The sequence below is a fragment of the Scomber scombrus genome, chromosome 8, assembly GCF_963691925.1.
Source record: "Scomber scombrus chromosome 8, fScoSco1.1, whole genome shotgun sequence".
Classification (NCBI taxonomy): Eukaryota; Metazoa; Chordata; class Actinopteri; order Scombriformes; family Scombridae; genus Scomber; species Scomber scombrus.
Genome location: NC_084977.1, coordinates 25829487 through 25844296, shown reverse-complemented (window position 1 = coordinate 25844296; position 14810 = coordinate 25829487). Strand labels below are relative to the sequence as shown.

Here is a 14810-nt window from a genome sequence, read left to right as displayed (position 1 = left end):
ACAGGAGTCTACCACAGCTTGAAACTGAAGCTAATGGGGATATACTTTAAAGTGCAATGCTACTGAGAGCTGCTAAATGCTGACTCCGGAAATTTCCTGACTTCAATTGACACTATTTAAATGGGTGTCGACGTCTCTCTAGAAATACTAAGCCGATAACTTTTTTCAATGAGTCTTCACTCTCAACAATTGCTACATTCTGGTGCTCAGATCAGTTTGTTGTTGGTCATTTTAGAAATGATTGCCCTGTAAATAAGATTTAAGACATATAGTAGACTCTGATTTCTACCATGTGGGCATTGATTGACAGCTGTGATTGACAGTTGTCTTGCCTGCTTCTTTCCCTTCCCCTGGGACTCCCACTGAGTCAGACTATTGTCACAATATTTTGTTAAGTTCAATGTCACTTGATTTCAGTGGAAGCTATTGTTAGCTCCAACGTGCACCACTCGATAGTCTCAGGAAGCTAGCGTTAGCCTCTGTCTGAGGTAGCGGGCGTGTTTCCAGACCGTGAAAGGGAATAACCCGTGTTCCTTATCTGGAAGACCCTGGCTTCAACTGTAGGCAGAAACTCTGAGCTTCAAACCAGCACCAGTGTAAACCAATGTCACACCTCACTACATCCATCTTTATATGCAGTCTATGATGCTGATTGCTTCCTTGGTTGGTCACTCTGTTTACTCTGTCACTCCGGTCCTGGTTTATGTTAAAACCTACCAGCCTCCAACCCCTGATGTCCACTGGATGTGGCTGTGTTGTGTCATTACTCTTTGACAACTCCACAATCAATGGAAGCATTTCAGTGGTGTAAATCCATTTCTTGAATAGTCTATATTAGCAGAATGGAAACCATAGCATTCTTTCTACCCATTTACTTTTGAGGAGAGGTGACATAAACAAGAAAGTTTTGTTGTATTTACATAAAAAAGTCAGTAATAGGAATTGTATCATCCTATATTTAATTATTGTTGATTTACACTGGTAATAGGCATTCATATATATTCACAAATTAATTTCACACTTCAGAGATACAAGCTGCTTCAGCAAATAGTGTGTAAAGATAGTGGAGTGGAGCCATGAGCGAGGCGCTTTCTGTGGCCTGGCTAGAAAGTCAGCAAAATGTCTGGCAGTCACAACAGAGCTGGAACAAGATGCAGCGGCTCCAGTTGTAACACTCTCCTGCAGCCTTTCACAGCTTTTTATTCTCAGGATGTGTCTCACAGGTCCCTACAGCTCAAATGGTTGTGAACTACTTGTGGAGTCAGTGATTTTCGATGGCGTATCAGTGCCCAAATTATTTTAGCTCTGGACTGCAAAAAAAAAAAAAAACAGGACCAGGATTAGTTAATTTATTTGTTCAGTTGTTATTAACAGATTTGCCTCAAGGGGCTTTGCAATCTGTACAGCAACACAAATACATTTATTCTAAGACCCTTGATACTGAAATTAGGAAAAACTTCCTAAAAAAACCTTTAACAGGAAAAAACATGCAAGAAACCAAATTAAGAGCAACAGAGGAGGCATCTCTCTTCAGTGTTGTGTATAACGTGTTCTAGTACTTACTTACTAGTAACAATTTAACTAATTACTTTTTCAAATTAACTCAATTACAATTACTGAAAGCTGACGATAAGTGGAAAGTTGCAGAGCATAGCAGACACACACACACATACAGCATTGTCAGACCTTACTGTCTCTTAGAGTCATTGTAGCTACCTCATGGTTAAACATAAGCCTTGTCTCTGGAGTTATAACGTTATATATTGTGAATAATACATGATACTGAACTCCCGCTGCAATTCCAACTTTGATTTCCTGGTTTGAGTTGAGGATCTGGGGTAAAACCCACAGACAACTTTTTCAGAGTTGTCTGTCTTTTATGTTTGTGAAACTGAATTGAACTGAACTGATTTGGGGTTGTGAGGAAATCAAAAGGGAGTCTTTACCCAGGGGATTGTAGTAACTAATTACTTGTTATATGCAATAATTGGTAAAGTCAATTACTATTTAAGGGAAGTAACTAGAAACAGTAACTAATAACCCATTTTTAGTAACATGCCAACATTGTCTCTCTCCCAGGACACACAGACATGCATTAAATATGTACAGAATTGACCAAGAAAGCCAAATTACAGAAATACCACATGGGAAACAGGATGACTTCTAATGGATTTATAATATAATTTACATAAATTAACACAGAAATGTTTAGCCATTGCAATCAAAGAAAGACATTGTTTACTCTTTATGGTATTATGGGTACCCTGTTTAAGAAATGTTTAAGCACCAGTATCTCGATAAATCCACAAAATCCCTACTTAAAAGGATATTGCTGGTGCAAATGTGCAGAGATAAACCAGCAATGAATTGATCCTATTTACAAGAATTGTATGTGTATCCAAAGCCTGATATATTTTATTCCTTCGCTGTCGAGCTCCATTGTGGTCCAAACATTGACGGTGACATGTTCCTTCACCCCAAAGACTGCTCTAGATACCCTCCACAGAGTAGTTACTTTCATGGCAGATACCATTGTGTGTGAGTAGACCTTCACTAGCTTGTTGTGATACATATAACAACCTCTTGACATTTTCTTTTCAAAGACATTCAGTACATAGTCAAGAGGTTGTGTAAGTATGTTGACAAAGAAAAATATATACAATGACAAGCAATATCCTTTAAGATTGAAATAGAATGAATTGAGGGCTGAAAGTATTAACGTCCCCTCTCTAGTTAACAAGGTAGGAAAGGACATTTAGGTCCTGCAAGAGTGCATTTGCTGATGTTACATAACTTCTATGTGATAAAGCAGTTACCTTTTGCTGCCGACAAACAAACATCAACTCCTGCAATATGATATATATATATATATATATATATATATATATGCAATATGATATATATATATATATATATATATATATATGCAATATGATATATATATATATATATATATATATATATCATATTGCAGGAGTTGATGTTTGTTTGTCGGCAGCAAAAGGTAACTGCTTTATCACATAGAAGTTATATATATATATATATATATATATATATATATATATATATATATATATATATATATATATATATATATATATATATATATATATATATATATATATATATATATATTGTATTGAAATATGCTATCTGATCATGTACACTGGTATGTATATAAAACATTGGGGCAAATAACAATGTCTTTCACTGTAAATCATTTTAGAAATAAAAGTCTCTGCAAAACCAAGAATTATAATATTTCAGGGGAGAGAACACAATAAAGCAGTGCTGCAGAAATACGGTGTATTGAGAAAGGAAAATAAAACCAACATTTTCTCCTGTTTCTTTCTCTTTTATCTTTCTCCCAAGTCCTTATTTGTGTCCTTCTCTGTTTATTAACTCTACCATTCTTGATCTCCCTTGAACAAAATCTTACTGACCCTTAAACCCTTCGACGTTTGATTAAGTGACAGCCTGAAGCCCTTAACTTGCTGACATGTACTCATTTCGCTCAATTCATGTTATTATTTGGACTCCAGTTTGTATGGGCTCCTTAAAAGCCTTCTTATGCAATGCTCCTCTGTCTTCCGCCATAAATCTATGTAACATTTGCATTTTGGTCTTACAGCATCTAAATCATCTTGGAGATAAAGTGAACTTTCATTACAGCGAAGGAAAGAAAGCAAAGTGCTAATGATAAATCAGAACTGTAAAAAAGAGTAACATGAAAAACCTAATTTGTTTTTTTTCAGTCTTTTGGCAGAGCCTGTGGTTCAGTCCTTTCTCTCATTTCACACCTTTCTGTTTTCTTGTTCAGCTTTTGTTTTTTTTTTTCTTTTTTTTTTCTTTTGTACTTATAGTCATAATTCAGAATGTGTTGGGCCATCATCAAAAAGGCACTTATCAAATCCTGTGGGTGAAGATGAAACAGGCGTGCTTTTGGGACGCAATTTAGTCTTAATTTCACATGTGATATTGTGTGATTAACAAGTCTGACAGAAGGCAGAGTCCAAATAAAATCTTACAGGTACATGGTCAAAAAAGAAAACTGTTAAGTCAATGTGAATTTGTTATGTAAATGTGAAACCATAATTTTGGACATTCACTAGTTGTAGCTTTTGAAATGAAACAAAGTTTTTTTTACATGTTTTTTTTTGTACTTAACTTGGGCATCAAACCCTTTTTTCAGTTCAGCTGTCACATACTCTCAGTACCTGCTGTCAGTCACACAGCAAGTCAAAGTAGTGCCATGTTGGCAGTGTTTTTGCATAAATCTGAGCATTGAGGGACTGAACTGCTGCACCAGGTTGGAAACATTTAATGGCTGAGCTACTATCATAATATCTTGAACTAGGTACTTAACATACAACCGACAAATAATTTAGAAGTAGCCTACACTGTACTCTACACTGAAACATGAAGAACATTATGACAGTTTTTTTGTCATAAACTGTGTGAAGTGTATGCATTCAATGCTTTTCCATAATGTCATCATTTCACATTTTTCTGATGATTCGTACTGGTTGAACTGCAGAGCTGTGCCAAACAAAGAATTGTAAATGACTCTGTGTTTGATGTGTGCAAAAGTGTAGAAGTTATTTTGTAATATATTAAATGCACATTTTGGGTAATGAGTGAAGGTAACTACAAAGGCTCAGGCATGTGTTATTACTGTGCCCGCGGGTCAAATGTGATGCTATAGATGGACCCCTGTCCTGTCTCCTTCAGACAGCTCTTAGAATTCAATCAACTGAAGGGGAGAGCTTTCATACAGCCTTACATCTGTGGATGGCAGATAGACATAAACTTGAATTCACTATAGAAGCTTCTGCAGCTTCTGTAAGAGTCCGATCCACAGTGGCTCTGACCTCCATTACAAAACTAGCCTGGTTCCAGGCAGACCGCAGTGCAAATAATGAAACTGCATGTCTGCAAGCTGAATAACAAGAATGTACTGTATGCTCAGCATGAGCCATCCCTAAATGGATAAAAGTTGGAAAAAGTAGGACATCATCTTTAAGTATTCATATATGTGATTCATGCCATAAATTATAATACAGTTGATATTTATGGACAGAAACAACTCTGACCCAGATAGGGAAACCAAAGATATGAAACTATAATCAACACCACAGATAATCAGTGTAACGCTGATTTTGTGGGCCTACACAAAGTGTTTTTGTGTATTTTGTTAAGATAAGTCAACAAGATAATATGATCCACAAAAATCTCCCTCTGTGCTTTGTCAACTTTATAATAACCCTACCAGTACAGCGTCTTTCTTAAACAAAGTTTACCAAATGTCTTACAATCAAGACAAACAAAAGGCTTAGAAGCGTTACACAACTAAGTCTCAACAAAACATATTTGTTGACTTCCATTCGTGTTCAAGAGAAAAAGTTGTGTATTATTTTTCTTTTACGTGTTTTTTTCCATCTCTCTCTTTCTTTACAGCTTGTCCTCAAGGCACCTTTAAATCCTCTCAGGGGGCAGGATTATGTCAGCAATGTCCCCTCAACAGCCGATCCACCATCGAGGCCGCCACCCTCTGCGGTTGTCGGAATGGCTATTACCGTGGTGACATGGACAAACCGGAGGACGTGTGCACCAGTGAGTCAGTCTCCGTCAAACAAACACACACACAAACAAAAATAAACCTTTGAGTAGCTTATGATTATGTGATTATGCCGCAGTGTGACCGATACAGGTTTCTGAAGACTGATGCAAACCAGTATTTTTGGACTGAGTTCATATTTGACACTGAAAGTCACATAACTCATCATTAAATTAAAGGCCAACATCTGCTTTGATTTATCATTCCAACTCTAATTTTATGCACCTCATTCGACGACGAGCGTACTGCAATGTTTCCCATCTTTGGTTAGGGATTTGGGGAGCTGTAAGTAATAACACTGCCACATTCCTCAGGCTTTCCATTGAAGTGACTATGTGTTTAGTGTGTTGAGGAGACTATATTGCTATGCAAGACGAGGCGCAGAGTTTGAAAAACATTCCCTCTCAGTTCCACAGAGAGATGGTGTAAGTAGGTTGAGACATGAATCATTTTGGACTGTGTCTGTAGCAGTCTCAAATTGCGAAAGTGTGTGTATTAGTGTGTGTGTGTGTGTGTGTGTGTGTGCACTATGTGTAGGCACATATATATGTGTGTGTTATTCACCCCATCCACCTGACCTGGATACAACAGCATGTTTTTGGGGGCTTTAAAAGCTTCAGTTCATTCATAGACTGCTCTTTATTTCATTGTTATTCAGAGGTGAACTTACAACATTCTGATAGAAAAATATATAAAAGGAAACTGATATTTTCTCCCAGCTGGGTCGAATGAATCATTGTAGTGATTATTGGTGACCATTTTATAAGCTCTATTTTACATGTCCTTCAGCATGCTGGTTTTGACCTCCATCTAACAGTTTTATATTTTGGTGGGAATATCTCCCATGATTCACTAAGGGTGTTTTCAGAAATAAAAAATGTAACTTTAACTCAGACTCTGGTTAGTCCGCACCTATACTATTGCTGTTTTTAGATCTGCCTAAACAAATCACACCAAGAGGCAGTCCACTCTCCAATCCCAGCCCCCGGCCACCGTACATTATTATGCTATTATATTACTATTTTATCAGTGGTATAAAATTATCTTCAAATGACAATAATGTCTAACCCTACAAGGCGAACAAGTCAGAGCTAAACATATCTTGTAAACAGAGATCACCAATGAGCATAGTGAACGTTCTCAAGTGGCTTTTAGTGATGCCTTTTGGCTCGATCGAACTATTGTGAAAAATAAATAAATAAATAAAAGGAAGCAAAGAAGGAGAAAAATGCAACAGAAAACTACAAACTACTAGTTTAAAAAACACAGTAAATGATACCATGGTACTTTGTCCAGTAGCACACACGCAGGTTGTTTTCTTACCTGTAGTTAAGTTCAGTTCAGTTGGTCTAGACCGAGGAAGAAAATAATTAATAGTTGCCTTTTAGTTAAGATCTGTTTCCCAGACCCCCAGAACAGCTTTGGGGCTATGAAGCCAATTTGATGCAGAGGTCAAACTGTATAACTGCAACTTCCGGGTCTGTTACATGATGCTATTGGGCCCAAAAATATTTTCCCCCATAGACTTACATTGTGAAAATCAGCATATATTTTTTTGGGAAATCACAACCCTCGCAAAATGATTGTGTGACTATTTCAAATTTTGAAAGTCTATAAACTGCACAATTTAATTATTTTATCCCCCATTTAATGTAATCCTCATATGGCATGACTAGTGATAGATATAAATAGATAGAAACAGTACAGAAATAGGGTGTCTTGTAGACTACCCTAACATTTAAGAGTGGTCTGTCCACGTTTTAATGAGGAACTTAAAACATAATATAGAGAGAGTAGGACACCAATACTGCATACCTTTTTGAGTTTTCATTTTATGCTATATAGGGTTACATCCCTGCGCTCACCTAATGACACACATATGTGTTACCATGGTTCCCAGATGAGCTAGCGTAAATATAGCCCAAACACAGTTTACACAGATTACATTCTTGAGAGTTCACAATCCCCAAATGGACTTTGTCCACTTGGAAGCAAACAGTGATGTTATTTTTCAGGTGATGTTGACCTAGTTGTTCATCTGCACCAGTTTGACAGCTTCAACTCCAGCCTAAATTAAATGAACCGAACAAGCAAACACGAGTTCATCCAAATCGCACCAAACAGGTTAGGTATGAAAGATGCATAATCGATGGTTTTCTCGTGTAGTGATGTTGTGATCAATTAAAACATCCATAGAAGCAAAAATATAGTGATTTGTCACCCAAAGATAGTTCAGGAGGATTAAAACTCATGGATTTCACGTCTTACACTAAAATCTCAAATCATTGAGGCTACATGCTGCAGCATTTGAGATGATTGTTATTCTTCTTTTCTTGCAAAGTGTGTCATCACTCATCATCTACTGCATTATACAGTATTATAGAGGTAATCTCAAAATAAACTTTAAAAAATGATTTTGTCAAAGTGGTTATGGAACAATTTATGCTGTCACCCTGTTCTGACAACAGTGAAAGCACATGAAAGTCCTCACCCCAACAATGGCAGCACACTCTCAAATTGATGCTGATAGAAGAAAAATCAACTTTCCCAGTGGAAAAAGTGTCAGGTGTCAACCTACTCAGCCTACACAGCTCTGTGAATTACTTTGGTGCTCTCAATTCAAGGGCGAAAACAAATGAATGTATTTTTTGCCCAAAACACAACCACAGTGACAAATAAGGACAACTCTGAAATCTGAGGAAGAGAACTTCAATATAGGAAGGCGCTTTAGTTTATTTATATTTTGTATAAACTCAATCAGATATAAAATCAGATGAGTGAAATGGAAGAGTGAGTGCGTGGTGTGTGGATAAGTACCTGACATAAAATCATTCCCTCAGCATGCCATGGGCTGCATAGGTGTGGAGGAGGTGTATGTGTACTGTAGGCAACAGTGTGGGTTTTTGTATTTTTTATTTATAGGTCAGATTGATACTGTGGAAGCCACTTACAAAACACTGAACAAGAACAGGATGTGGCTGAAGGCTGCAGTACTGACTGTGTCTCTTTCAAAATGATGTATTTTCTTTTGTGACTGCGAATGTGTCTTTGCTGTGAACTCAGTGAGTGTTTAACGGTGTAAAAGTAGTTGTGCTAAAAGTTAAATTGAGTAAACAGCTGCAACAACACTCTGCATGTGTTCTCTGTGCATATAATTATGAATGCACAGTTTCTGATGGGCCCTCTCTGTCAGAAGCAATGTTTATAAGATGGTGCTACTTAAATTTTCAACCCCCCACTGACTGCTAACACTTTGATTCAGTAGTATGGGTGTCTCTGTGTGCCTGTACATGTAAACACACATACACATATTCCACAGGGCTGCCACACACATTTCTCATGACTGTGATTCAACATATGCCAAGGTTGAATATCAAATTCATCTCAACTGTTTTTGTTTCAACATGTCATTTGAGTGTGTCTGTGTATGTCATGGTGTCTGTGATGTGCGTGAATAGGCGAGGAGAAGTGCACCTGCTAGGGTTAACCTTGTGAAAAGTCTGGGTGTGCCATCACCACTCACTTTAACACCCAAAAAACCCAAGTTTCTGTTCAGATCAAAGAGAGAATCTGACTGACTGACAGACTGCACAATGACAGACAAAGTAGGGATGCTACAGTGAGGAAATTTTCCCACCGGTTAATAAACTCATGACACAACTGGTGTTACCGGTAATTTTACAAGATGAGATATAAGTCGATGATGCTCAACATCAATAGACTGCTTTAATGCTAGATTGTTAGAGCTGTGACTCTGCTGCAAGCACGAATGGTTTAGTTTATAAATGTAGCATCTGTTGTCCAACGAAGTATTTTACAAATTAGTTGTTTTATTTGATGAACATGCATGTGAAACTCAACTAAATGACTTTTATTTCTATATTTACAAAAAGTAAAATGACAGTGGGGATGATGAGCAAGTAATGTAATCGGTGTATAGCCGAACACCATGTAACACCAGTAACACCGACTACTGCAGCAAGCCTAAGACAAAGAGACACTTCTTCTCTGCCTGATGTTGAGCTGTTGGATCACCTACTGACTATAACAGACAGTGTTTGCTGGAGCCCAGATTCCTACATAAGTGTCAACTATACTGGTTGGAAACTTGGAATGACAATGTGAGACAATACCCAAGTTTCCAAGATTTGATTCTTAATTTTTTTTCTGTGACGATGAATGAAAGTTTCCTCAAATACCCAAGATGGCATGAGACATAATGATCTTTTTCACTTTCACCCTCTATAGGTATCAAAAATATTCATCTTTTTCAGATTCACCTCAATTTTTTGTATGGAAAACAGCTCTGCAAATAATGATTATTTTCATTATTAATTCATCTGCTGATCATTTTTCTTATTACTCAGTATACTATAAAATACCAGAAAATTGTGAAAAATATACATCATGACATCCCAAAGCCCAAGATGACACATTCAATTACTTATAGGGTGGCAATAATCCAACCCAAACTCTTCTTATACGACCATTTAGTTAGTGTTTAAAAAGCCAGGCCTATTATGATAATAAAAAAATATTCATATGTAAGCCATTAGTCAGCACCACTTATTAAAAACATAAATTGTGTTCTCACCACCACTAGTGCTCATCATAATGAAGTCTGATTGCATCCAGGTGTGGAGCAGTAATTTGATTTTAATTGACAGACTAATCTGAATCTGGTTAATACTGCATGTGTATGGCCAGTTACAGGGTTAATAACAGGCAGACTGAAGCATGTATTTTCTGTTTCAATCCCTTCTTACCCTCCTGTCATTTCTCTCTGTAGGTGTCCCTTCAGCTCCTCGCAACTTGGTGTCACTCGTAAACCAGACATCATTGCTGCTTGAGTGGCACTCTCCACGCGACACTGGGCACCGTGACGACCTCTCCTATAATGTCTTATGTCATCGGTGCCACAGCAGTGAGCGACGGGCATGTCAACCCTGTGACGACAGTGTGGTGTATGTTCCTGGGAAACGGGGGTTAAAGGAAACAAGAGTGGAGATCAGCAAGCTGCGGGCCCACACATCCTACACCTTCGAAATACAGGTTAGTACCTTGAGAGTAGGATGGCATTTATTTTTTATTTTGTTTAGCATGCATGCTGTTCAGTGTAAGTGAACATTTATATTTTAGTTTTAAACACTCACTAGGCCTGAAAGGTGGCTTTGATAAGTGTGTAACTTGTTCCTTTGTGGAGAAAAGCAGCTGCAGTCAGGTTTGGATTCAAATGACTGTAGTTACTATATACTGTTATGGCAACCCAGAAACAGAAACATTGTATCACAGGGTCCAGAGACCAGAAGCAGGGCTAAAGAAAACATCCTATTACTGTGACAGGCAAGCAAAGAACGAAAGCTGGCTGAGCTGAAAGAATTTAATACGAGGCATAACAGAACAGGCTGAATGAAACAGAACAGACGATTCGACAAAGACTGAAATGAAAACTGGACTTAAATACAAACCAAACTAATCAGACAACAAGTAACAGGTGGCACAACACAAGGACAGGCTGGGAGCTGATACGCTGGGAAGACACAAGGAGCAGGGTAGGGCTAAGGAGGAAGATGCATGGCAGGTGGGAGGAGGAGGACATAAACACGACACCTCTCAAAAACAACCCAGCATAAATCAAACTGTCCCAGAATACAAAACTCAAGAACACAACTTCAAGCTAACTAAGAAAGCAAGAAAGTCCTTCAAAGATATGCAAAAAAACATAAGTGAGCCAAATCCACTGACCCAAAGGACTAGGCAGCATATGAATAACACAGCAAAACCAAAATGATGTGTGAAAAAAAAAAGTTTAAAAAATGTTGAACTTTTCAAATGTTTCTTGCAGCAAAATCCACTTCTTTCCTGTTGATCTCTATGTTTATAGCTTCTTCAAAACATAGCCGGCTACATTCATGATTTAGGGTGTTGGCTCTTTATAGCTTTAAGCTCTGCCCTGAGTGCAGTATTTAGCAATTTATTGATGTAGCAACTTTGCCATTACTCAGAGTCGCTGAGTCAAGATGATTTCAGCATTGTCTACAAAGGAGCATGTTATAAACTTTTGATAGCCATCTTTTAAGCCTGAAGGTGATAAAAAAATAGATTTTCCTTTACTTGTTTATGCTACTAGTTATAAAGTGTTGAAGATGCGCTGAAATGTAACTTCTATAAAGTTGCATATTGTAAAATACAAAGTTGTTACTAAAAAAAAAAAGCAGATATTACTTGTTGCTCACTTCAAAAACAACCTTAGTGGCTTTTCAACCCTTGTTTTAATATGCAAATAGCTGCCAGATATTCAGTTTGATGCTCAAGGATACTTTAGCTACATAGACACTTGCTGACATTGAGGCTTTTAGACACATTCTGCAGTTATATCATGTTCTCTCTAACCACAAGGCCACGGTGATATACATAATGCAAGTTGAACTTTCAATCTTCTATCATGGCCCCAGTATAGCGTCAGGGTTGAATGCTTGAATCAAGGTCACCTGCATGGTAATTATTTAGGAAATGGAGCAAATGACTTCACTTTCCTCATTTAGGCAGTCCTTGATATTGAAATCTCATGTAATATAAATGTGGCCAACTTTTCTTTTTTTTTACCTCTATAGAAAACCCTGTAAATGAATAAGTTCAGTGACTCTTTTTATAAGAGGTTTTTTTTTTTTTGTAGGAATCTACTCAGACATAATCTGTATCTAGATGTACTTTGTTACTGAGTTAATCAATTTTCAAGCTGACTGTTGTGGAGCGGGTGGATCAATAATGACGAATGAATAAATGACTCGTGGCCTGATTATGAACATGTTGATTGTAAAAGTATTGATTTTAATTTGACTTGTTTACCAAAGAAAATCAACGAAACAGATGAATAACCATTAAGATATCCATGGTGTGTTTGTTTTAATTCAAAAATGAGATACAAGAGAACAATATGATAGGTGGCATCAATGTCATATATCATCTGTCGATGTGTACTTGCTCGCAAAGCAAAGGTTTTTGCTGATAAAACTATCAGTGGATTTTGAAATAGTGACTTATGAAATGTCTTATTTATATTTTGGCATGAACATTTTTTTTTACAGTCTAAAACACAAGTCGAGGAAAAACACAAAATACAAAAAACCAAAACAATATAGATGTTTGATTAAGCCATCAGGGTAGCCTCATTAATGACCACACCTTTAATGATTTTGTAATTTAAGACATTTTTTTAAGATATTTTTGACTCTCAAAATGATGGACTAAGCCCATAACAATATTCAGCAGATAATTATGCTTGAGCCAGTTAATTGTGTCTTTGTACGATGAGATGGAAAAAACAGAGACCTTAGAGTTTAAAGCGGACATTGGCAGTGCTTCCACACTGAAATTAAAACCATGTAATCGATGCTGATTGCAGTTGCACTGACTGTTTGCTAAAAAAAATGGTTGTTATGATCTAAACTGTATTTAAAGAGTTTAGTTCTTTAGCCTTTCTAAAATAAAAAAAAATAAAAAAGTAAAACTCATGTGAGGAATGGATTTAATTGTGTGTACTACCTATAGTTGTAACATAACGAGGAAGAGCATTTCATACTAAATTATTTTATTGGGTTACATATCAAAGTTTACGGTAATCTTAGCAGCTATGACCTGCTCTCTACTGAATTTGTTAAAGTTTATACTTAAAAAATGTTTTTTTTTTCTGAGTAGCATCATATCTGTCATACTAGAGTTAGCTAGCCCTAAGTGTTTATGTGGGTTTATGCTGGGTGCTCCAGTTTCCTCCCACCATCAAATATGTGTGTTTAAGAGGTTATTAGTTGGTCCCCTGGTGCTGCGCTGTGGCTGCTCACTGCTCACTGCTCCTATTGTTTGTGTATAGGATGGGTCAAAAGCAGAGGATCAATTTTCCCACAGGGATCAATAAAGTACTTATTCTTCTCTTGTCGACTACAATTATGTGTGTTACTTGTTAAAATGTTGTTGATTAGGTTGATAAGTGTATTTAGCTAGTTGAAAAAATATTGATAATGTTCAGTGACATGTTCAATAGTTTTCATGCCAAAATACCCACTCTTTCACTACAATGAGCACTGATAGCTATATTTAATATTTTATGGTTATGTTTATGCACTGGCAGCACTTGAATAAGGTTAGGAAAAGATTGTTGTCTTAATTTAATACAGAATAAATTAGCTGTGACTAAAAGCACATGTTTAATAACATTTAACCGAAACCACAATCTTTCACTTACTTTTTACCAAAGTGCATTTGATGCCTAAACCTAACCACACAAAGGACTCAGGATGCAAACCCCAGCTTCTCATATGAAAGTACTGCGTGCATCTTCTTTGCCTGCCGTTAACATGACCTCCTCTGTCTGACTGCAGGGCAATATATAAATGTAGCGCTTTCATTTATTTAAAAAAAACAACAACACTTTTTGCCTGTCAACATGATTCAGCCAGCAATAGCCAACACAACATAATTGAGAACAATTTAGTTGTTTGTATACATAATTTCCAGTACCCTCTTACAGGGTTCTCATTTTAAAACAGCTACAAACATTAAACAGACAGCATGTGATTGCATATTTAACCAACTCATGGAGCTAAATGTTAGCTTAATTAGCTAACAAGCTATTGTCCAGGTGATAAAAAAAATGCTAGAAACAAGAAGCCTGCGTTCGTCTACCTTGGACTAAAATCAAGCTCCCATTTTAAGTGGTAAATCTGTCAGCGTTATCATTGTAAGCTGCACATGTGCTTTTTAAGATTGGACAACTTGACAGGCATAGCAACAGTAACCAAGGGGAGGTGGGGCACAGCGAACGGTCAGTTTAAATCACTGTTAATGTCTTTAAAGCGGAATTACTGACCATTGCACTTCATATTCTGCAGGCAATCAACGGAGTCTCCAACAAGAGCCCTTATCCCGCCCAGCAACTGTCAATCAACATTACAACCAATCAGGCTGGTGAGTGGGGAGTGCAAATGCTGTGTGCATGTGTGTGTGTGTGTGTGTATGTGTGTGTGTGTGTGTGTGTGTGTGTGTGTGTGTGTGTGTGTGTGTGTGTCTGTACAACCATATGTGTATGTGTGTGTAAAGCATACCCTGGGGCACACTGGATTATGTGAGGGAGGGATGGCTAGGGGGATAAAGGAAATTGAGCTACAGCCTTTTAATTCATAAAACATGTTATAAG

The 14810-nt window shown here is 37.2% G+C and overlaps 1 protein-coding gene across 1 annotated transcript in view; it reads left to right on the top strand.

Annotated features, from left to right (window-relative positions):
- The window catches only part of LOC133984988 (ephrin type-B receptor 1-like), a 62958-nt gene that overhangs the window by 10238 nt on the left and 37910 nt on the right, over nt 1–14810 (top strand). The window contains exons 7-9 of the mRNA XM_062424521.1: nt 5458–5613; nt 10407–10669; nt 14506–14581. Coding sequence (XP_062280505.1) covers nt 5458–5613; nt 10407–10669; nt 14506–14581 — 495 coding nt within the window. The remainder of the gene's footprint in view (nt 1–5457; nt 5614–10406; nt 10670–14505; nt 14582–14810) is intronic.